The 21,931-nt window shown below is 40.9% G+C and overlaps 3 protein-coding genes across 6 annotated transcripts; all 3 read right to left on the reverse strand.

The window, feature by feature from the left end:
* Nucleotides 1-25: 25 nt before the first annotated feature.
* Nucleotides 26-5,164, reverse strand: fam113 (family with sequence similarity 113). Of its 2 annotated transcripts, none has more exons than XM_039609402.1 (9): nt 4,834-5,164; nt 4,497-4,578; nt 3,607-3,686; nt 3,106-3,338; nt 2,610-2,754; nt 1,800-2,046; nt 1,597-1,653; nt 697-885; nt 26-489 (listed from the first exon to the last, which is right to left on the reverse strand). In XM_039609402.1, the coding sequence occupies exons 1-9, from the start codon at nt 4,834-4,836 to the stop codon at nt 341-343; spliced, it is 1,185 nt and encodes a 394-aa protein (XP_039465336.1). In that variant the 5' UTR covers nt 4,837-5,164; the 3' UTR covers nt 26-340. The 2 variants fall into 2 exon arrangements, with proteins under 2 accessions (XP_039465336.1, XP_031607931.1); XM_031752071.2 differs by having other exon boundaries at nt 2,610-2,760; nt 4,834-5,163.
* A 453-nt stretch (nt 5,165-5,617) lies between these two features.
* rpgrip1 (RPGR interacting protein 1) lies at nt 5,618-15,632 on the reverse strand. 3 transcript variants are annotated; one of them, XM_039608317.1, is made up of 31 exons: nt 15,356-15,632; nt 14,923-15,062; nt 14,639-14,692; nt 14,413-14,530; nt 13,974-14,179; nt 13,779-13,881; nt 13,477-13,617; nt 12,573-12,678; nt 12,461-12,484; nt 12,222-12,368; nt 12,030-12,103; nt 11,707-11,912; nt 11,512-11,618; nt 11,368-11,418; nt 11,096-11,275; nt 10,886-11,003; nt 10,553-10,716; nt 10,127-10,472; nt 9,871-10,031; nt 9,282-9,514; nt 9,065-9,180; nt 8,563-8,783; nt 8,433-8,474; nt 8,161-8,333; nt 7,507-7,585; nt 7,303-7,366; nt 7,075-7,169; nt 6,727-6,916; nt 6,550-6,634; nt 6,303-6,430; nt 5,618-5,931 (listed from the first exon to the last, which is right to left on the reverse strand). In XM_039608317.1, the coding sequence occupies exons 2-31, from the start codon at nt 15,008-15,010 to the stop codon at nt 5,717-5,719; spliced, it is 4,035 nt and encodes a 1,344-aa protein (XP_039464251.1). In that variant the 5' UTR covers nt 15,011-15,062; nt 15,356-15,632; the 3' UTR covers nt 5,618-5,716. The 3 variants fall into 3 exon arrangements, with proteins under 3 accessions (XP_039464251.1, XP_039464252.1, XP_039464250.1); XM_039608318.1 differs by having other exon boundaries at nt 13,477-13,614; nt 14,413-14,533; XM_039608316.1 differs by having other exon boundaries at nt 14,413-14,533.
* A 300-nt stretch (nt 15,633-15,932) lies between these two features.
* btr33 (bloodthirsty-related gene family, member 33) lies at nt 15,933-20,095 on the reverse strand. Its single transcript, XM_031752064.2, has 8 exons — nt 19,977-20,095; nt 18,846-19,425; nt 18,643-18,738; nt 17,923-18,156; nt 17,568-17,715; nt 17,393-17,419; nt 17,106-17,251; nt 15,933-16,996 (listed from the first exon to the last, which is right to left on the reverse strand). The coding sequence occupies exons 1-8, from the start codon at nt 20,093-20,095 to the stop codon at nt 16,565-16,567; spliced, it is 1,782 nt and encodes a 593-aa protein (XP_031607924.2). The 3' UTR covers nt 15,933-16,564.
* Between the last annotated feature and the right edge of the window lie 1,836 nt (nt 20,096-21,931).

Consider the following 21,931-nt stretch of genomic DNA (forward strand, 5'->3'; position numbering starts at 1 on the left):
GAAACAAAAAGGATAATGATACACATTTCTAGCAATAACAGTCAACACTTTAATTTTAACTTTAGAGCACAAAATACAAACTTTGAAATCTGAAATTTAAAATGTCTTGTTGGTGACAGAAAAATTGAATTTAGACAACTAAGAAAATATGTATAATAAGGGTAAACTACTGTATATATGCTTACAGGTTAATAAAAAAGAAAAAAGAAAAAGAATGACGCTTCTTATAAGTAGATGTAAAACACAGGACTGTAGTTACAATGAAAAATGTCCCGATGATACAGAAAAGATAACTCGACGAATAGAATTTGGACGCGTCTGCCGCTTGTAAAACACCTATTCAGTAGTAGCCGCCATTGTAGCCATAGTAAAAAGGTCTGTGTTGGGTGTATGGGGCATAGTGGTGTCGGGAGTGCCTGCTTCTCATCACATGCTGATGATTGTACTCCTGGTAGGGCTCAAAGCGGTGCGGAGGCCTGTTGTCAAAACCTGCAGGACGCACAGGACATGTTAAATCTGGAGCTTCAAGTTAACACATCTTTGCACAGTGAAAAAGCTAATCAGCAACTAATCAAAAGACATCGATACCTGAGTTTTAAAGCAAATATTTTGACAGCAGAGTGAATTCCAGCATGGGTGTTCCCATCTTTTCATTCCATTACAAGTATGTCCACATTCCACTGTATGCACACTTACCATTTCTAGTCTCTCTGTACCGATTTCTGTGGTGAGGTTTTGGTGGGAGTGCAGCTCTCTGAGGTCCAGTAGCCTCAAAGTGACACGTCTGTGGCAATGGGTTTTCAAAGTTAAAGTAGTTAGTGGGCAGTGAATCGCTGAAGAATTCTGCCCGGTAGCCACTGTAAGGTATCTCTGACAAGCGCCAGTCTGTGAAATGGAGACAGCAGAAAAAAGGTAACTGTTAAAAGGAGCATTCTGTGCATTGATGCATTCAGTCTGCAAGCCTGTAGTCATTCCTTAGATTGTTTTTTAGATATTTGTTTTGTATCAACCTACGTCAACAATGATAAAATCTACTGCAACAGTTTTTCTGTGACAGAAACGCCTTAAAGACCGGGAATGAGTAGCAGTCTTTCCTATTTCTAATAACTGGTAGGACATTACTAGTACTTGGACACACTGATAAAACAGCATGAGAAGCACCTGCAAAAATTAAAACTTATCAAGCTACATCTGCACAAACATGGGTATTTTTTGACAGGTTTTTCTGCATTCATCTTGAAAAATATCTACACCCACATAAAAACACACAAGACGTCCTGAAGTGCTGTCAAGACCTTGCCAAAACAATGTGTGATGATACAACTCTAACCATATAGAAATCTGTTTAACTTGCCCACACATAAATACACAAGTTACAAAGTTGTTCTTCTGGTGATGACAGTACCTCTTAAGCCTTTTATGGCTGAGGGGTAAAAAGCCACGTCCACTAAAATACCCACATACATGTCGTCAGGGCTTCAGTTTGCTGATGCTTCTTACTACAAGATTCTCACTAATAATATGGTCATTACCCAAACTTTGCAAACAATAACTCCGTGTTCAAGGTCTCTGCAAAGTTTGAATAAAACGTCTTACCTGTGTGTTTTGGAGCACTGTCATAGGCTGGCTGTTTCTCAGCAACCTCAGTGTGTTCTACACCAGAAAAAACAAAGGGAGAAAAAAAAAAAAAGGTGAACTTCAAACCCTGCAGAAAGCTTAAACACCAACCAATCCCATTTTATCCTGGGAGTGCAAAATATTTTTCTGCATGTATGTGTGACTCCTGACTTCCTCCTCACCATAGACAGTCACAGGACAGGGCAATATCACACCCCAGGCCTCTGCAGCGTGCTGTAACAGAAGAGAAGTTATCTTGCGATGAGCAACTGCGTTCCAGTGGACTCCGTCCTTCATTCGATGGTGCAGTGAGAATCTGAACTGGAAATGGAGGTCCAACACATCCATCTCATAGGCATCGGCCAGAGTTCCACTGTAGAAGTTGGCTTCAATCACATCGTAGCGCAACTGGGGTGCCTTGTGCTCAATCTGAGGCAAATGAGGGAAGGCAAAGCTTTAAGACTCAAAACAGAAGATGGTAAAATAAAAAATAATGCAGAGCAATAAACCTATAAACTAAGTATATTAAAAAATTCCAAAAAACTACAGATCGCACCATAATATATTTATTAAAATTTATAAAAAATGTAGGCATCCCCAGTTACTTTGACACAGTAGCATCTGCTGTATTAGTTACACCTGTGATGAAGTCTCAAAAGCTTTATTTTGATACCAAGATTGTTTATTCGGAGTTGTAATTGCAAAGAAATACTGACATGCCTGATACACTATTAATTTTGGGCATGTCATTTCGAATAGAAATGACCCTTGGGGTTTGAGATGTTAATGCTATTCGATTTCTGCTGTTACTCAGCCTCTAAAAGCACTTAGCTGAGGGGACAGTGGCACCACATTATCCACTACAGGCATATGGCTTATGCAAATTTTTTAGATCAGCTTTCCCCAGATGACAAGAGACTTTTGACATGCAATGTGTTTGACACAATCAGATTAGTGTTAAATCATAATACAAATGGGACTTGCTAACAGACCTCAGGCACCAGGAAACCGCCTTTGATCCTCTCTCCTAAGGGCATGGTGAGGTTCCACACAACCAGCGTTTCCTCTGGCAGAGCCTCACGCAGCTCGTCGAAGAACCTATGAAGGTTTTCCTTGTAGTCATCAACCCAGCTGCAACTGTATCTAGAACACCCAGTGCAGACATAAACAGGAAGAAGAAACAAAAATCACTAAAGTGGGAGGAATGCAATTGGGGATAATCAAAAGTTATGCTTTGATTCTTCTGAATTGATAGACGCACGCAAAAAACCCCTAACAAAATCAGTTTCCTACAGCCCACCACCCTTTGGTTGCACTGGGAATGCTGTTTCTGTGTGGGAATGTTTATTTTTGTGCCTCCCCCTAGTAAACAACAACGCTGTAGCACTAATATATGAATTCCATCACTCTCACTTCTGACTCATCTCACATATGCTCTTTAATGAAATGAAATTAACAGCCCTATTAATAGTTACGCAATATACTCACCTTGAAATATCCCAAACACAGGAGTTAACAAAAACCAGATCTGGTTTCAAGCCATGGCGGAAGTCCTCCAGGATGCTCTTCATGTACCGAGAATAGATGCGTGTCACGAAGTAAAAGCGCACCAGGTGGTGGGCGGACTGAAACTGTCGAACTTCCTTGTACTCTGTGCCGTTGTGCATTTGACCCAGACAGCCCCCTTCCACCAGGCAGTCCTGTTCGAAGCTCATCTCACCCTAGAGAAGTAGGTTACAAGTTTGAGGACAACACAAACAAGGAGGTGAACAGATATAAAGCACGGGATTCAAATGAGACTCATTTCTATTTGTGCAAAAATATTACACCCATTTTTTTACATTACAATTTAAATGACACCAGTGGCATGATCACAAACTTTATATTGTATAAGTTAGCTGAGGTTTTATCTGGTAGCATGCACATGATTATACACCCTGCCCTCTTTTTTGTATCAGTGTATAAAACTGGTAAAATTTTAGCCCTTGCCTTGCTCCTTAGTTGTCTCAAGGAAAGATATTTCTCTTTTTGTATCAGCAGAACAAGATCCTTGTACACTGCCCGCTGAACTGAGGAAGAAATAAAATGATAGATTAGAAGTAGTCCCCATAGATTCATACATTACATGATACAGATTCAATAGTAGTCCTTTCATTAGGCACACCTTTTCAAGTCCACTTCAATATTTAATTCATCACTTGGCAGAAAAATGGGCTGGTTTTAGCATTTTAGAAATTGCTGATAAACTGAACTTACTACCATCTATTTGAGCCAGAGAATGGTGCAGAAAGGAAAATATATATACACAAGACTTCTGGCAGGAAGACTTCTGGATAAAAATGTCTTGATGACAGCAGTGGACACTGGGGCACAGGATACATTGAATCCGGTCAGAATTTAGCGCTTACAACATGAAAACATGGATCCATCCTGGACTGCGTGAACAATTTAACCTGGTTGTGGTAAAGCACTGTTCTAGGGTATTTTATAATTAATGCTGCCCTATTATTTGCAAATATGTGTAATGTAAACTGCAACGAACCCGAGTACAGTTACTGACCACGTTCATCCCTTTATGATCGCAGTGAACAGATATGGTTACCACACTCTTGTATAATAAAGATGCCACACACAAATCTGCGTGTCTGATGCCATTATTTGAACTTGGACACATGTCATGAAGAACTAGCCTATGTTATTCATGAAGGTAAACGGGTATAATTTCCAGCACTACCAAACTGAACCTAATGAAGTGGATGTGAACGGTACATACAGTTTATTCACACAACAGTCAACACTGGGCAAACAAGAACACCTTAAGCTAAATACACAAGATAACGTAAATGCCGATTCATTCATTTTGTCAGCCAGCTACTCACTGGAGTCTCCCAACACCACGATGAACTTGTTATGGAGCAGCTGGCTGGCCTGCAGGTGGCTCACACTCTTCATGATCTCCCGCTGTTAAATTACAAAGTCAAACACTGTTGCTTCTTTCTATGGGCTCAAATTGTGGTCATAAATACTTTTCACTAAAAATGCCTAAATGTGCAAACTCAATGGTGAGGTAGTTTTTCCAGATGAGATATTGACCTGACATCAGAGTTTCTCTACCATACTTCGCAATAACATTAGCTTACTAATGATCAACAAAATGAATAAAATAGCTGGCTATTTTTCTGTTGGCTTAAAATCACTTATGTAATAAATACTTACCATTTTTGAGTTTAGATGCAAACTGTACCACTAATTCTAGCCCCTTTTAAATGCTATAGCTGTTGGTGTTATTTTTCAACCAGCTTAGCTAGCGTTTAGCTAGCGTTAGCCAAATTTCCTCTGAAGTGGCTCTTGCGACGCTACGTTTTTAGTTTCAAGGCCCGAAGTTGCGACAGCCTCCTCAACCACTTGGTGTTTTAAAAGTTTAAAGTTGGTGTGAATTTTAAAAAAAGAAATATTACAAATATTTCACTCGGGAGTTTCAAACACCCCCCCACACTGCAGGTGTCGCCAATTAAATGGTGCTTTTAACGACTGTGGGACGTATTTTTGTGCTCTAATCTTGATGGGTCGACACTAATTTTAAAATGAAAAATAAATTACTTAATAAATAAATAAATAAAATAAATTGAATTAATATCAGATATACATCATATTAGATGTTTTTTTTTAGCTTTTTAAAAAATAAAAATATGAATAGTTTGTGAAAATGCAATTTGATGTTATTTTTTCTTTTTTTAAATATACGTGCACATATGGATTACAACCACACCTCTTCTTGTGCCTGTTAAGCCATTTCCTCCTTGAAAAATAACGCCTTTACTGTGATAGCACTAGCTGGCCCAAGGTTTTCTATAAATCAGTTAGTTTTCGGTCATTTAATCGAACACTGTTTGTGTAAAGAACAAATAAAATCGGCCACTTAAAATTCTGAGTTTGGCAGAGAAAAGCAAAGGAAAAAAAAATTAAAATTACATAAACTTCAAACAGATTTTTATGTCTTTCAAAAATGAATCTTTATTTCTTTCCATCGGGAATGTTGATGAGACTTTAAAATGGGAAGTGAAAAAGCAAGTCTTCTCGTTGTGCTTCACTTTTACTTTCAGTAGAAATCACTGTTATCATCATAATCTATCACTTGTAACTGATCTTTTTTCTTTTCTTTGCCTTCGTCTTCCTCCTCTTCTTCTTCATCTGTCTTCTCATCTTTCTCAGTCTTGTCCGTGTGAAATTCCTGGTATATCCCAGTCAGAGCTTTAGCTGCTTCTAGAGACACTTTGAGACTTCCTATCACCTCGTCTTCATCCACGCTCACAACTGGCAGGAAGAGAAACCATTTGAAAGAATATTATGATTTCTAGAAATTAGATGTAGTCAACAGTCATTTGAACTACTATGAATTAATGTGATTGTCTTGATGGTTTCCTTCACATAATAAACATCCATTTATCTTCATGCATACTCAATCATCCAGGTAAGGAAATCCCAAAAAGTTGATTCTGTTAATCTCGATGTGTGTTTCAGTGGGAGAAACGTTTTGTCAACCATCCAGACTGAGTGAGTGAAGAAGTCACTTAGATGAGTGACGAAATGTTTCTCCCACTGAAAACTCTGCATCGAGATGAACAGACTTTTCAACTTTTTGGCATATCCATTTAATAAACACTGCTCAAAAAAACCTCACGCACTGTCAAGCTGCTGTTCAATGACATCATTTCCTGTGAGCAGCAGTTCCTGTAGGTTCAGAAAAGCGTGTCCAACGTCCACACACTCCTCGTTATCGTCCATTGGCTCACTGACTACTGTGAACCTTAACCTGCCGTGACACGTACAGACACACAACTTAAATTTAGAGGCAAGACTTTTCAATAGCAGAGATATTATTAAACTTCTTAAGTTAGATTTTAACGTGAACAATTTCTTTGCAAACACTACCTGCCCTGGTTGGGGTCAGTGCCCTCCAACATCGTGTAAAGATACCGTCTAAGTGGAGTTGACTGTGAACCATCCACATAAATCACTGAGAAAGAAACAGAGAGATTTTGAGTCTATTTAGGATCGTTTAAGTTCAAAGTTTATTGACACAAACATGGCCAGCTCACCAACCCTTACCTCGTGTAAAGTTGTAGTGAATCTCCTCTCCTTCGGTAGGTTTGCGGAGGGACATGGGTGTTTCTGTTGTCTCCATCGGGATGCCCAGCAGCCGATATTCCACGTACACTCGCTGCACTGACTTATCCATCGCCACATGTGAGGAAGGTTCAAAAGTCAGGGACAGAATCTCCACTCGAAGCTTTTCTCCCTGAAATACAATGACAAATGTTGGCCTCCACATTATTTCCAAAATAAAAGCTCGTATTGTGTTCCACTGTAGCGCAATGTAGACGAGCACAGTAAAGGCAGTATGTTTATAATGTTTCCTTTGTTGTCTGTTGTTGCTCCGTTTTTTCAGACAGTTACCTTCCTCATTTTTCGTTTTGGTGGTATGACAATGATGTCACTCTGTGAGGAACTTGACTCTGAAGATTCGGGGGCTTCAGTGTCCTCTGCAGCAGCTGTATAGTCAAAATCAAAGCATTGGCAGCACTGAACAGTCTTTTTTCTGCATATTTAATGAATGGCAGAATTAAGCTTTAAATTGCCGTAAGCAACCTAAATCAAGTGTGTTGTTTGTATATGAATAGTTACCACTCTCACTCCTGTCCTCATCTTCACCCTCAACCACTGACACCTGATCCACAGTGGAAATGTCCTAAAAAAAGAAAAGAAGAGAACACATGACACATGAGCCCATTCACAATCAAGTCCTCGTTTGGTGTCTTTTCATTCTAAATTTACATTAATTAGCTTTTCACAGCATTGTTTCGAATACGAGAAGGTGATTGAGCTGACCTGAGTTCTGGCATCGCTGACAGAGCTGACCCTCGACGCAGTGGTGAGTGATTGTCTGGAAGATGTCCTCTCTGAATATCTTAAATAAGATTTAATACATTTTAAAAAATTAATCACGTTTTTCTTACAAAATTTCTCATAAGTGACGGATGGATAAGACTGTTTGAATTAAATGTGATGCTGAAAGATTATTTTGTTTTGTACGAGTAAATAGTTGGTTTTGCAAAACATGAAGGTCTCTGTGTGGTGTTTGAAATGTCAAAAGTCTTATTTCCAGCGAAAGAACCACTGCCCTTAGTGATTGATATTATTTGTTTACCATATTATTTACAGGTTTGATCCATATCAGGTTGCATAAAAGCTGGTGCCAATCCCTGGACTGATCACACAGAGCCAAAAGTTCACACTCTTACATTATCTAACACTTATTTGTCTTTCCTGAACAAGTTTACGCTTAAAGTTAACTCTATTCTGGGAGCTGTTTCTGCTCAGCTCTGCTGATGATCATAAAAGCTATGGTTGGAACTTCCAGTCAATTATTAAAACAATTAAAACTGATTATCATGGATTTAAAAATCTTATTTGGTTTTCATATGTAACTATTTCCAGTGATATCAACTTTAAGAAGCGACCCTTATATTAAAAAGAAATTACTTAGTAGCTGGCAAATGAGAAGGTGTGGTCAGTCTTGGCTCAGGTGTCAGATGAGGTGTTCTCTGGTAAAGCTTAGTAGACCTCTTTCTGTCTGTAGACCGTGGCCTCACAGAAGTGGTTTGCTCTGCTCTTACATCCTGTGAGCTTCTCTGCTTGGTGGGTGGTGGCCGAGGCTGTAAGCCGACAAATATTGTATATCAGTGCACAAACAAACATGGCTGTATTGTGTGCTGAACTACCTCACCCACACATTCTTCAAAATAAAACCCTACCCAGGCTTTCATCTCTTTCTGCAATGGCTCAGGTTTCCAAGTCTGTGAAAAAAGCCATCGAAAAACAGATTTTGAGCTATAGGGGATAGGAAGTGTCTTTGAACACACAGATATCATGCACTTTCCTCACCTTCACTCTGGGCTTAGCTATGGGTCTCTGTGATGCATCATCCTTCTCTCTTCTCCTCTCCTCCCTTTCACTGCTTTCCCGTGCTCTGCCCTGCACGTCCACTCTGCTTCCCTGTCGGCCTAGTAAGGCATCCACTGGTGGATGAAATGGGTACTTCCATTTCATCATTACTCTGACCATGCCTCGAGGTCCACCGGCTGGATCTCTCAGCACATAATCCCCTGGCAGAATAAAAAGAAACTTGTGAGATATCCAGCCTTTCTGGTTTTTGAGCAATGCTACAAAACTGATTCAGAAACAGATGGTACTTCATAACCTGTATATGATCAGTTTCCCTAAACAAGCATGTAAATAGGTTAAATAAAAGTATTATAAACCAATTTGTGTTACTTTGTAGATACTTTGTAGCAACTTTTTTTTCCACCTTCATCTCCATTAATGTCTCCTGGAGTTATGGATGCAGAAAAATCATGCAGTTCTTTTACTTTTCTCAATCCCTCACCTCTGATCTCTCTCCCTGTAGCCAGGGTCCGCAGTGGTATTGGGGTTTTGGCCAGATAAGGTGGCGGTATCTGGTCATCACTGTCATCAAACACGTACACCCACAGACTGCTTGACCTGAGAAAAAAGTGCCATTGAGTGAAGTTAGCAGGCTGTTAGAGGTGAGATTAAATCGAAACAAAAACAAAAGAAAACCCTCCAATTTTGAGCTAGCGTACCTGAGGTACTGCAGCACATCAGTTGTTATTGCAAGTGGGTAGCTAGTAGCGTCATTGAACACTGGATCAGCTGTGCACTTGACTGTTTGAGAGACATGAGGCGGCAGGTCGTAGAGCCTGTATGTCAGGTAGGCATCAGGAAGTAGTCCTGGCCATCGAGCGCTGAGGCCCACACAGCGTTCCAGCATTACCACCAGTTCATTGGGGATTCCTCCACCATAGTCATGTAACTCCTGCCATAAATATAAATAGAGTCATAAATAGATTCTGTACATGTTTGGAAGCAGAGCATCCAACTTTAAAAGGCTACTTCACCCAAACTGGACTCAAATTGGAAAAAAACAACCTCCCCCCCCAAAAAAACTAGAAGGTTAAATAAAATGAATGCATTTTGTAACAAATATATACACTTAACTGTAAAGCTAATACTGAACAAGATGACAAGGGGCACAGATTTGCCTTAACACGTGAACATACATGTAGCTCATACAGTAGGTTCAGTATGAGCTGGAAGGCCAAATTGTGTGTATTCCCAGTATGGACACACTATTCACTGTGCTTTCATCAGCTTATCTTCTCTCTGATTTACCTCATGAATGCTGTCTTGCCACCCAAGCGTGATCTGCACAGGGCTTCTGTGTCTCACTGTTTTCCAGTCAGCTCCACTCTCTGCCACAGTGACCACAGGCTCTGCAGGAGGGAACAGACGTGCCCAGAAATCCACAACACCAACAATTTCACCCTCGTGTCCTGAGAGGGAAACAGTAAATAAAATGAAAACATTTCTAAGATATCTTTTTTTCATCTATGCAGTGGAATTAACAAAACAGCTTCTCTTTACACACCTGTAATATTCACGTGTCCACCAATACGCTCTCCTCTCCTCTCTATGGCACCCATTAGAGACATCTGTCCACTTCCGTGGGTCACAAACCGGACTCCTCCTAATGCCTGGTGGAGCTCTACTCTGACTCTTGACCCCTGACCTCCCAGCCGGCCCAGATCCCGGACTGTCAGGCAGTAGCGGGATGTGAAGCCATAATTGGGCTGGCTTCCTGACACCAGAGGAGTAGAGTGCATCTCAAAGTCCAGCAGGCTGTATGTGCAGAAGCTCACAATATTTTCACCTTTATCTGCCCCTGGATGGATGCCCCCCATAATACGCAGTCCTGCTGGGGTGAAGGTTGCAGCCTGTTGGTGGGAATGAGCACTTATCATAACCTTTGGGAAAACAGCTTGAAATTATTCAGGCTCGGGATGTGAGTCTTTACCTTCAGGTGGATCTCTAGCAGCGACTCCCCAGCCTTGAGCTGAGAGAATGACATGTCATCCTCAATGGGCTGCACCACCTCCTGATCTCCAACTGGCCAGGTGTACTGTACTGGTATGGTACGTTTGTAGTTCCTGGGGCTGTATGCCAACTCTTTCAACTGGGCTTTAGGTACAGAAGAGAAAATAAAATATTTGGAGATTCTGTCTAATGTACATCATTTCTTTCATGTCAAATAGTAAGTCTGAGTAACTAATTAGCAATTGTTTGTCATTCTCTAGAATCTCCTGTTACTATAATGTAGAAAGAGTTGCTGTCATTGTCATCGTCACACCTTGTAAACTGTTCATCTGCAGAGCTCTTTTTGATAGCAGTTTGTCTTTCTCTGCAATCCTCCTCCTGCTCTCCTCTCTCTCTCTCTCCACCTTCTGACTGACTGTACTTAACTCTTCCTTTGAGAAGAAAATGGGAGAAATTGCGAAAAAAATGGCGATAACAGCTATGTTCCACATAATTCACATATGCATTTAAAAGCTGTGCAAACCTGCAGGTCTTTAGTGATTTGGTGCTCCAGCAGTAAAAGGTTTCTGGTTTTCTGTAATTCGAGCACAGTCTCAGCATGCGATGCCTGGATATTCACCAGCTCGCCGGGTGAATCTTCCAACTTCCCATCAGCCAGGAGGAAGCGCAAACCCTCCTTGCTCTCCTGCTGCATTCTAAATGCCTGCAGTGAACACGACACGAGGCTAAAAAAAAGCAATTTATCTCCTAATTTATGTGGTTTGTTTGTCTAACAGGGTACAACAGAGTGCAAACCTTGATCTGCAGAAGGGTTTCACTCAGCTCCTCAACGCTCATGTCAAACTCCTGGAAGAGAGGGAACTGTGTCACAAAGTGTGCTTAAAGCAACGATAACACACAGAAAGTGTAAATTAGCTGCTGAGCTGCATGAAAACAGACCTTGCTCACAGAGTCCAGCCTGTCCTGCAGAGCAGAGACCTGCTCCTTGTACCGGAGCACCTCCTGTTCCAGCTGCTCTTGTTTGTCTCTCATAGACAAGGAAAGCTCTAAATGTAACAACAGAAGTGAACAAACGGGATTGTTATTACACAACCTGTTTGCTTTGGACGAGCACATGCTGAGAAATGAAGAGACCTCGTTCTTGCTCCATCTGCTCCTCCAGTATCTCCTTCTCTTGTCTCAGTTTCTCCTTCTCCACTTCCAGCCTGCGTCTGTCTTCCTGCTCTGCCAGCAGCATTTCCTCCATCCTGCTGATATTTTCCCCGAGCTTCTGGCTTGTCTGGAGCACTTCTTTCTCTTTTTCCACCTGGTGATCATGGTTGCTTTGAGAAGATAAAGTACTGAAAAAAAGAGTGTGGAAAAGAAGGTTTAAATAACCACTGAAACAACAGGTGATGTTTTGTGGTTTACATCGGAATTAATAACTTTCTTTGGTCTTGAAGCACATATTGTTTTACCTTTCTAGCAGTGTGTCATAGTTCCTTTTAATCAGGTCCCTCTCTCCTTCCAGGTCTGATATCCTCTCCTGCAGCTGATAGAGAAATGATATATTATATGATCTCCAGATTTTTTGTAATGAACCATAGACATCCTTCTGTCATCTTTGAAGTTCTCTCTTAGATTTGCTCATGCAGATACAGGTAGCGTACCTTGTCAAGGGTCTGCAGAGACAGGGTCGTGTTGGTAAGCTGTCCCTCTAGTTCCAGAGCTTTTTGTCTTTCCTGTTTCAGTTGTTCAGTCAGTTCCTCCACTTTCCCCAGTAGAGCTCCCTGACTTTCCCTCATTGATCTCTGAGTCTGATATAAAAACAAAATTACGATTAGCGGTTTTTCAAATTTTATTTACCTGAAACATCAGCTGAACTTTATCAGTGTGCTGAGACCTTTACCTCTTCTAGCTGATTCTCATAAGCCTAGAAGGAAAGCAAAATGTCTAGTAAGCTGAAACAAGAAGTTCCTGTGACATAAGAAAAGAAATGTTTGACAGACAGTGTTTCTGACCTCTTGCAGGTTGGTGAATTTCTCCTCTGTAACTCTCAGGGCAGCGCTCTTTTCTGAAAGCTGCTTTTGCAGACGGATTAAATCCACATTCTCCCTGATAGTTATTCTGGTAGAGACAAATAATTTTGAACATATTTGATGGATGAATTTACTTATGTTCTTTTTAAAAAAGCAAAAATGCAAGTGTTTGCTTGTGTTTGTGTTTAAAGTTTAAGATCACAGGCTTATTTTCTGTCTTTTCTGTCCTCGCCGTTACAGCAGTGGATGCTCAAACACGATGAACGCTTTAAACAAGGCTTCATCTCAGACAGCTCTATTTTTGCTTTTTCAGTTTTTTGTTGATGACAAAGAGAGGGAACAATCCTGGTGTTTGCTCACACCTTCTTTTTGCAATTTGCAGCCAATAAGAAGAAAGTTCAAAAAGGAGACTGAGGAGCTACAACACACAGTGAGCTTTCAGACAGTGAGTGGGTTGAACGGACAGGCTGTGCCAAAGCCCAGTAAAACATAAGCAAGACTTATTTTAAATCAGCTGATTCACTCACTGGTGAACTGTGCAAAGCTTGTCTGGTAGAGTGTGAAAGTGAGCACAAGGGGCTCAACTCAATTCAAGTGTACAGCTGTGATACAACGTGTGAGATTATTGTATGATATGCTGAGAGGATACGTGCTGTATCATGCACACAGGTACTTAGCTCTACAGTGCTGCCATTTAACGTTCTTGTTTAGGAGGAAATGCTACAAGCGGCACAAGCAAATTAAAGTCAAATTAGGACGCTGTCATGCTGAGCATTCACAGTTATCCAGTTTCACAAATGCAGTAACAAAAAATGCAGTAACATCAATTATCCTATTTTATTTAATTGTTTCATTATTGTCTCTGTGATGTCTCTGCTGTAGCTACCGGTGTCTGTCGGCCTGTTGCTTTCTCATCTCTCGAAAGGTCCCCTCAATCTCTTTCTCTTTCTCTCTCAGTGAGTCTCTGATCGCCTGGGCAGTTAGTTCCAGCTCTGCCACCCTCACCTGTTCTGTCATAGTGGACCTGCTGGGTGGGAAAGACACAGTGAGATCATGATGAGACTCTCAGAGGTCATGCGATTTACTTCAGCTACACAAGAGTGTGGCCAGTAATGGCATGCTAAAGGATGATCCGCTGTAGCTAATGGATCATTTGGTCATTTAGCGCATCACACATGGGACACTTACAACCTCTCCATCTCTGCCCTGGTATCTTCCAGTGTAGGGCCATATCGAGGTGGTGCAGTCTGGGCTGCCCTCCTCATTCCACCGTCTCCGTCCAGATTTTTACCTAACAACACGAAGACCAGGGAAGTAAAATAAAGAGATTTAAGAGGGAATCACTGCAGCCTCTATTCCTGTTGTTGTTGCTGTTGCACACACCTTTGCTGAATTTGTAGGGTGTGCGAGCTCCCAGGTCCATAATGTGCTGCTTGGCCAGGCTGAGTTTGTTCTGCAGCACTCCTTTCTGGCTCTCCAGCATTGCCACTCGGGCTTCCAGCTCCTGTATTGTGTCCTCCATGTCCCTCTCCTTAACACCACTGGAGCCAGGACTGGTCTGACGAAGACGCATTAGCCTTGAAGACATACTGAGGCAAAGCAGAGAGGTTTAATTTGCCACAGTTAGCATGAGCTGACAGGTGTTCAGTAAGTGCCTTCAAAGAGTGCAAAATGCACTCCTTAATCTATGTTTGGGGTTCCAATATTACTTTCATCTTATTGCCAGTAAATACATTTTCATTAATATGCGCCACAGTATTCAAATGTATGGAATCAGGTACAAATAGTGTGTGTCGGTGTTTTGTGTGTGTGTGTGTGTTACCTGCGTAGTCTCTGGTCCTGGGTGCGTGTGTGTTGTTTTAGCACACTGTTCTCCTCCTGCAGTCGGAGGCACAGGTCCTCCAGGTGCTCTCTGGGAAATCGAAAAAGGCGCTGAGGGTCTGCTGGACAGGGAGATGGAAACACAGAGAAAGCACACACACACATGAAAACTGAAGATTCTGTTGTGTGACTTCCATACAGACTATAAAAACCTGAAGTGCTTTTACCTTTTGTCCTCATGACATGATGCTTCTTCCAGGACTTGACATCCCGTAGAGTATCTGAGAAGATGGCAATAAGGGGATATTTGCAGAATTATTCCTAATGATTTACAGTTTATTTATTGCCTAAACCCTGCTCATTATTAATAAACTGAGACTTAACGCAAAGCTAAATTGTAACCTTCATTGGCATTATCTCTGATGCTTGTACTTCAAGGTTGTGGTTTATTTTCTTCAAGTTGTGTTTTTAAAGAAAACACACACAAAAACACATATCAGTACAAACCAACCTGGGACAGTTGGCATCAGTCCCCCTCTCATCATGCCCACATCCCTCACTGGGAGGTCCCCAGCTGTCTCGTCCACCACCGGCGACATTACACCGCTCTTCACAGACTCATCTTCTCAGAAACCGTCAGCCTTACAAAACCTGAATTTGGTTCAAATGAGGTTGAATTGCTGAAGACGAAATACCTTAATACTGCAAATATGACATGTTTTAAAGTTTCACTATGGTAACCACACTAAACGGCTTACAACAATTAAAAACAGAGAGAGAGAGAATAATTGTAGGGTCTCTACAGTCTAAAGGTTTTTAAAGATATTCCAAAGTGACTACTTTAAACTGTAATGTGCTCAATGCCCAGAAAAGCTAACAGTTTTTTAAAAAAGAATTCAGACTTCAACACTGAAAGCTTTCCTAATAAAAGCTATTTAACTCACCGTGTGAAAACTGTGTGGTGTTTCCTGCTTGAGCCTAGTGTCCAGCACAACCAGGCTTTCTTTATGTCTGCCCTTCCTGTCCAGGTTTAATCCCTCTTAAGACTTTCTTCTTTCATTCCTTCCCAACCTCTGTTAGCTTAGTCTTCACAGAGAGATGCTTTCTACTTTAGATCTATGTTGATATATTTCTGTGCATAGATGTAATTCAGTGAGAAACATTAGTATACAGTAGTCGTGGTCCAATCTTGAAGTAGTGATCCACATGCGTGGATGCTAATCCTATTTCCATGCTAATCTGATTAGCGAGCATCAGGTTGTAGATTAAGATGTGCTCTGAAATCAGTTTTGTAGTTAGGCATTAATGACTGAGGAGAGCTGTTATTAGAGAGAAGCAGGTCTCAGATCTGTTTACTGAAGCACAAGGGAAGCAGATAATAAATAAGTGGGTGGAGGCTGTAAGCATATACAACAGACAAGAGCAGCTGATTGAAAAACTCACAAAAAGTATGGTTTTAATGTAGTGCTTTTCTACTCAAGGTCACTTTTATTATGGTAATTTTCAGAGGCTAAGAATTAATTGACTGACAAGCAGTTTCATGGCCTGATGGTTTATTATACCATGACAAATGAAAAGAACATACAAAGATGATTCAGTCGATTCATTGTGTTGCATTTGTATGTTATAGATTTTCAGTGTCGTTTTAAATACAAGGATTTACAAGAACATTACATCACTGTTACAGTCAAGAACGGGAAGGCCAGAAAACAGATGAAACCAAGACGAACTTGTATCAGGATGATGGGAGGAGAAATGTGTGGAGAAGGAAAGAAACCGCTGATGGTCAGAAGCATATGGTGGGACCAGTGTTATGGCATGGACATGTATGGTTGCTGTGGCACCCAGTCACTAGCGTTTATTGATGATGTGACAGCTGATAGAAGTAAAAGGATGAATTCTCTAGTATACAAGCCAGAATGCAATATATCCTATATATAGAAATCATTATTTTACAGTTGCTAAGCAAAGCAACTAGAGTTTGAGGTATTTATTGAGAAAGAAGGATCATTTATTTTATGAAAAGTTTCATTCAAAAATTTAATACTAACTTTACAATTTGCATGCAGTTTTTAAATGTTTAAAAAATATCTTCATGCATTACAAAACAGGGAACAGTTTAATGCAAAAAAACAAACCCAGACCGACGTACATCATATAGTGATGTCATCTAAATCTTTGCCTTCATCGATTCCACTGACTTGGCGGATGATAAGTGGTGATTTGTTGCTGCCGTTGTCACTCATATCAGGGTTAAAAAAGGGAAGCATCGCGTCGGTGAATCGGCCGTGTGTGAAAGAATAGATGTGTGACTGGGTGTCTGCGTTGTAAAATGACACCCTGCCTTCCTCATAATCCAAAAACACCCCAACGATACGTGGTCTCTGAGCGAGGGACAGCAGCTCTGCCTGTCCAGCACATGCCCGGTACTCACTGCCCTTCCTCAAACAGATAGTCCAATAACCATCTTCTGGACACAGTGTGACCAAACCTTTCCTGTTGACTGATTCTTTAGCTACACCTAGATCCCACGCTGTCTTGTCTCCGACATCCACCTCCCAGTAGTGCCTTCCTGTGGTGAATCCCTGTTTAAGGGGAGAGCTACACATCACTGACTGCCCATTTATCCATGTATCACAGAGAGCAACAAAAAGACAAAATGTTTAAAGGGGAACCCGCTACATCTTTAATTACCTTGAGGGCGAGGACACATGGTGCTGTGTCAAAACGCTCTGGTATGTCAGCCAGGTTTTGTTCAACATTGCCATCCCAAACCTGCCTTCCATCCCCTGATAAAACCAGCCAAGGGTTGGCTGTCCTGGGGTCCAGCTGAACATCAGCTGGTAGGAAGACACAGTTTATGTGGGACTTTATTAGCCTCTTATTTCTAATGTGAAAATATTTTTGTGTGGTTTCCTGTTTTGTCAAAGCAGGAAATATAAATGTTCCCTTTCATGACAGTTAACGATGAACACTCTTACCTGCATACTGCTGAATCTTCTCATGCTCTGCAAAAAGATCAGAAAATACGGTCAAAAATACTCCATCCATGTGTGATCTTTAATTGTGATGTTGTTTGAAAGCAGCTGTTCAGTCATTTAATGTAATGATGTTGACAAAAAATAAATACATTAAAAAAACAGAATAGATATGAACCTTGAATGGAAAGTTTTTTCAGCTCCGATTGCAGCTGCTGTTCAATGCTGAACACTGCTCTGCGTAATATCCCCAAACTGGTGTCTGCATGGACGATGATTTCAGAGCAGGATCTGGCAGATGGAAGAGAACTCAGAGCTGGAAACCTCTGACACAAAGAAGAGAAAACTTACTTTAAAAGCAATCATTTACAATACAAAGTAGGATCATTTAAAAAAAAATCCTGCTTTTTGTAACTGGATAAATTAACAGCAAAACAATGACAAATGATCCGTCTCCCACTGAATGGGAGCCACTTCCATGTGTTTTTTCTGTCTACCTTTCCACCTTCTGGAAAATAAACTAAATTCCTAACCTGTATGAGATGGAGGTGGTCATCTGTGTGAAAAAGCTGCTCCATTTCACTTCTTCTCCTCTGCAGTTCAGTGATTTCCAGCTCAAGTTCTGCAACGAGCCTGTCTGCCCTCTGCTCTGCTGCCGCCTGCCTCCTCTGGATCATCTCCACCAGCTCGGCTTGACTTCTTTCCATGGTACGAATGAGAGCGGAGAAAACCTGCACGCTTTTCTCTATGTCTCTCTTTGAATTTACCTATAGAGGGCATTAAGCAATACAAACAAAAACGCATTTTTCCTCAGGGCAGCAAAAGGTTCAGCAGTAGATCCATTTGAACACATGTGGCTTCCAAGCAGAATAATACAAATCCCAGACAGTTGATTATGTCCATCTGAACATTGTGTTGTCACTCATTTAAGTGAGTTCATCAGTCTCAGGGCACTTACATAATGACCGAAACTAGCACCATTGCCTAACAATGTCCAGGACATTACACATCCTGGACGGGGAGGAATGCCTGTTTAAGTGGGAGACAGGGAGGCCATTTACGTAAAAAAGGAACTACTGAACTGAGAAAGGGCCTAACTGTCTTACAATGTGCTGATTGATCAGTGGTCATGACAATTTGCATATTAATGATGATGAAACTGAGCTCACGGTCCATTGTTATGGAATGGTGCTAGTTTCTAGGTGCTTTAATCACAGCCTGAGAGGCTTAAACACCCAGATATGTTAACTCACTTTGCTCAGCTCCACACATCGTTTAATCTCCTCCACTTTCTGCAGTCTGTCCTGGATCATTTGCTGAACATCAACCTCGATCCTCTTCATCTGCACCTAAACGTTAAAATGAAGACAGAACCTTTAAATAGTTACTGTCTTATTCCAGAGTTTCGTTTAGCATTTAATTTAACAAGAGTTTAGTGCTGCTGAGGAGTTCACACCTTCCTCTCTTGGCTTTCTCGTTCCACTGGTACCGTTTTGTGAGAGCGGTGGTCGGTTTCGGTGCACAGCACACAAACACACCTCTGGTCACTTCTGCAGAACAGCTCCAAAAGCCTTTGGTGCTTTTTACACATCCTATTCTGCAGCATTGCCACAGGTTCAATCAGCTTGTGAATCTTCAAAGTGGCAACTCTCAGGTGAGGCTCCAGGTGCATCTCGCAGTATGAGGTCAGACACGTGAGGCATGATTTCAGTGCCTGAGTTTTCGTTCCTGTGCACACATCACAATAGATGACTTTTTCTGTCACTGCAATCACGCCGTTCTGCCTTCTCGCTCGGATCTGCTCTGACATTTCTTTAGCGAAAGAGTTTTCACAAAGCTCGGGGCGGCATTCAAAGACTGTGTGACATCTGGGGCAGCTAATTGCACGGCTTACGTCCCAGTGTGTTGTGATGCAGGTGAAGCAGAAGCTGTGACCGCAGGGGATGGAGACGGGCTCTGAGAAAACGTCTTGGCAGATGGAACACTGAAACTGCACCTCTGACAGACGAAAACTATTGGAAGCCATCACCTCAGAGCTAAAGAAAGCACATTAGAGAGGAGAGAGCTTAGAAAACATTAATCATTTACTTTCTGAGTCACTGAGAACGTCATTATTGGTAACACTGGGACATTTACAAGGCTAACAAATGACCTCAAACGTAGATCGAGGTCATTTTTCAAGGCATTTCCCTTATTGTCAGCTCTGTAAGTACTTGGCATAGAGCCAGACACACAAACCTCCTTATCAATGGTTTGAAACAATTCAAAGCAGTTCACTGGACAAAGTCCAGCTGCATGGCGACATAGCTCAGCCTTTCACTTCCTCTTTAAGCTTAACTTTAAAAAAGGGCCTGAGACACTGAACAGACATACTAACATGCTCCCTTGTTTCCAACCATTGTAATTTGTCATTGTGGAAACTTTTCAGTATACCATATTCCCTTAGGGGGTAAAAACTGACAGCTTCAGATATTAGTATACAGTATGTTGTCTGTCTGGTACAAAGGAAAGCAGATCAAGAGCAGAAATATCTAAAAAATAATGTTGACTCATACCTAGTTCATCTCTCATCGTGTTTTGCTCTTACCTTTCCTGAATGCGAAAGCTGATCTCTGAGGCAGCGAAGCATAATACTAGCACTGCGGTTGTGAAGCCAAAGTCCTCCCTATTCAGCTGTTGGCACACCCACACGACTCTCCCTCTCATTCTCTTTTTTCTCCTTTGCATTTTGTTCCTGGGTGGGAGGAGTAAGGTCTGTATCAGGTGCATTGCTGGTTTTGTATTGTGTGGTAGTTCTTTGTATGGACGTATTGCTACTGTGTTTGTATTGCACACACCTTAAATGTTGATTTTGAATAAACCCCCCCCAAAAATATTATATTTTTGAGCACGGATGATTTATCTGTTACCCATTTCTCATAATTCTGCAATAGATTCACAGCTCAACACGCTGAAAAGATCTTCAGAAAACTGCAGCACTGATCCATATTGTCTGAAGACCTACTTTTTAAAAATGTCACCTATAAAACCAATGAAAAAATCTTGGTGCTGCAGAAAGTCAATTGTCAGTTAAAGTGAATATTAATAGATGTTGACACTGAAAAAAAGAACAAAAGCAGAGGTTAGTCTCACCTCCTCAGAAGTGTCCTCAGCATCCTTTTGATACATTGCATGCTTTAGATGCAATGACAATGGCTGAGTTGATTCATATAGTACATTTGATTACATGATTACATGACTGAATTTGCTGAAAAGAGAAAAAAAAGAGAAAAATCTATGTTGGCCTATTATATTTTAAAGCAATAAAAACTACAAAACAAAATTTGAAATAAAAGACAAGTTAATACACACATACACACAAACACACACTAAAGAGATTCAGGAAAAAAACCTCAACTACTCAGAAACCAAACAACTGGCAGAACAACATTGTTGTTCTTTATGTTGCAAGTTCGTGGGAGAAACTCAGAAGAGTGTTCTTCAAGCGTAGCACGCTGGTACTCTGTGACCCGGAAACACCCTCAGACAAAAACTATTTCATCCTAATGACAAAGCACATAAAAACAAACTGAACTGTGTGTGCTGTGCAATGGAGTGAGGAGTGCTCAGACCTTTACATAGGAGAGCCCACTCTGCAGATAGTACAACATAGGAGGCCCAGCTCATCAGCACAGATGTACATATTCACATCATTCTTTTGAAAGTAAAAACGTTCACATTTTGGTTAGAAGACACAGATGCTTTTTGAGATAATGGTAAATGACGCCATATGTGTCCATCTGAAACTCACCATCACTTTTTAGAACTGAAAAAGCTTTTTGGATGAAAAATGAAATGTCTTCAAGAACTTAATAAAAAGTCTAGTTGCCTTCAACTCAGACGCTGCAGTTTCATTTCATAAAGCATCTTTCTCATTGGTCAGATTTTTGTACTCTACTAACTTCTATTTAAGAGTAGTTTGACAAGAACAGAACATTGATTTCATTTATAAAAATCCAAGGTGTTCATGTCCTAAGACTGAGAGAATATTTCATTCCCCACCATCTTTGCCATGTTATGAATTTCCTAGTTTGTGTTCCTTAGTTTCTAGTAGCGATGGCTAAACTAAGCTTTCTAAAGCATTGAAGCTCGTGTTAAAAAACGGTTCATTACTTGAAGCTTTTCAACACAGTCATCTCTGGTGACATCTGCTGGCCAAAAACATGAAGAACAGCTTGAGTCTACAAATTAAAGTGTACTGCTTCATATGGCTGCCCACTCTACAGGGTGGAGTTCACAATTCTGTCTGATATTGGGTCCCCCTTGTGTTGCTTTGAACATGTATTTTTTGGGGAGAAAAAATTATGTCTATTTGTTTAATAAACAAATTTGATTTCCTTATTTAAACATGTGCCATGGTGTGGTCTGTCTTTGCTTGTGACTTCTTGATGTTAGTAAACACAATAGATGAAAAAAACATATAATATACATATAATAATAATGTACATTATTATTATGAAGTATGCTTCTGGTGTGAGGTCCTGCGTCCATGTACTTATGCAA

This window comes from Oreochromis aureus, linkage group 3 (genome assembly GCF_013358895.1).
Source record: "Oreochromis aureus strain Israel breed Guangdong linkage group 3, ZZ_aureus, whole genome shotgun sequence".
Taxonomy (NCBI): domain Eukaryota; kingdom Metazoa; phylum Chordata; class Actinopteri; order Cichliformes; family Cichlidae; genus Oreochromis; species Oreochromis aureus.

Bases quoted from the DNA above. Each gene is read 5' to 3' on its own strand.
- fam113 (XM_031752071.2), bottom strand. The intron at 3,687-4,496 runs GTGAGTAGCTGG...TTTCTTCCTCAG, and splicing joins CGTGGTGTTGGGAGACTCCA to TTCAGCGGGCAGTGTACAAG. The intron at 490-696 runs GTAAGTGTGCAT...TGCGTCCTGCAG, and splicing joins GTACAGAGAGACTAGAAATG to GTTTTGACAACAGGCCTCCG.
- rpgrip1 (XM_039608316.1), bottom strand. From the start codon at position 15,010: ATGTCGCCGGTGGTGGACGAGACAGCTGGGGACCTCCCAGTGAGGGAT. The intron at 14,534-14,638 runs GTAAAAGCACTT...CTCCCTGTCCAG, and splicing joins TCATGTCATGAGGACAAAAG to CAGACCCTCAGCGCCTTTTT. The intron at 11,419-11,511 runs GTCTGTTTTCAT...CCTCTCTTCCAG, and splicing joins GGCTGGACTCTGTGAGCAAG to GAGTTTGACATGAGCGTTGA.
- btr33 (XM_031752064.2), bottom strand. From the start codon at position 20,095: ATGAGAGGGAGAGTCGTGTGGGTGTGCCAACAGCTGAATAGGGAGGAC. The intron at 19,426-19,976 runs GTAAGAGCAAAA...TGCTTTCTTTAG, and splicing joins AGCTTTCGCATTCAGGAAAG to CTCTGAGGTGATGGCTTCCA. The intron at 18,157-18,642 runs GTGAGTTAACAT...TGCCCTCTATAG, and splicing joins GATGTGTGGAGCTGAGCAAA to GTAAATTCAAAGAGAGACAT.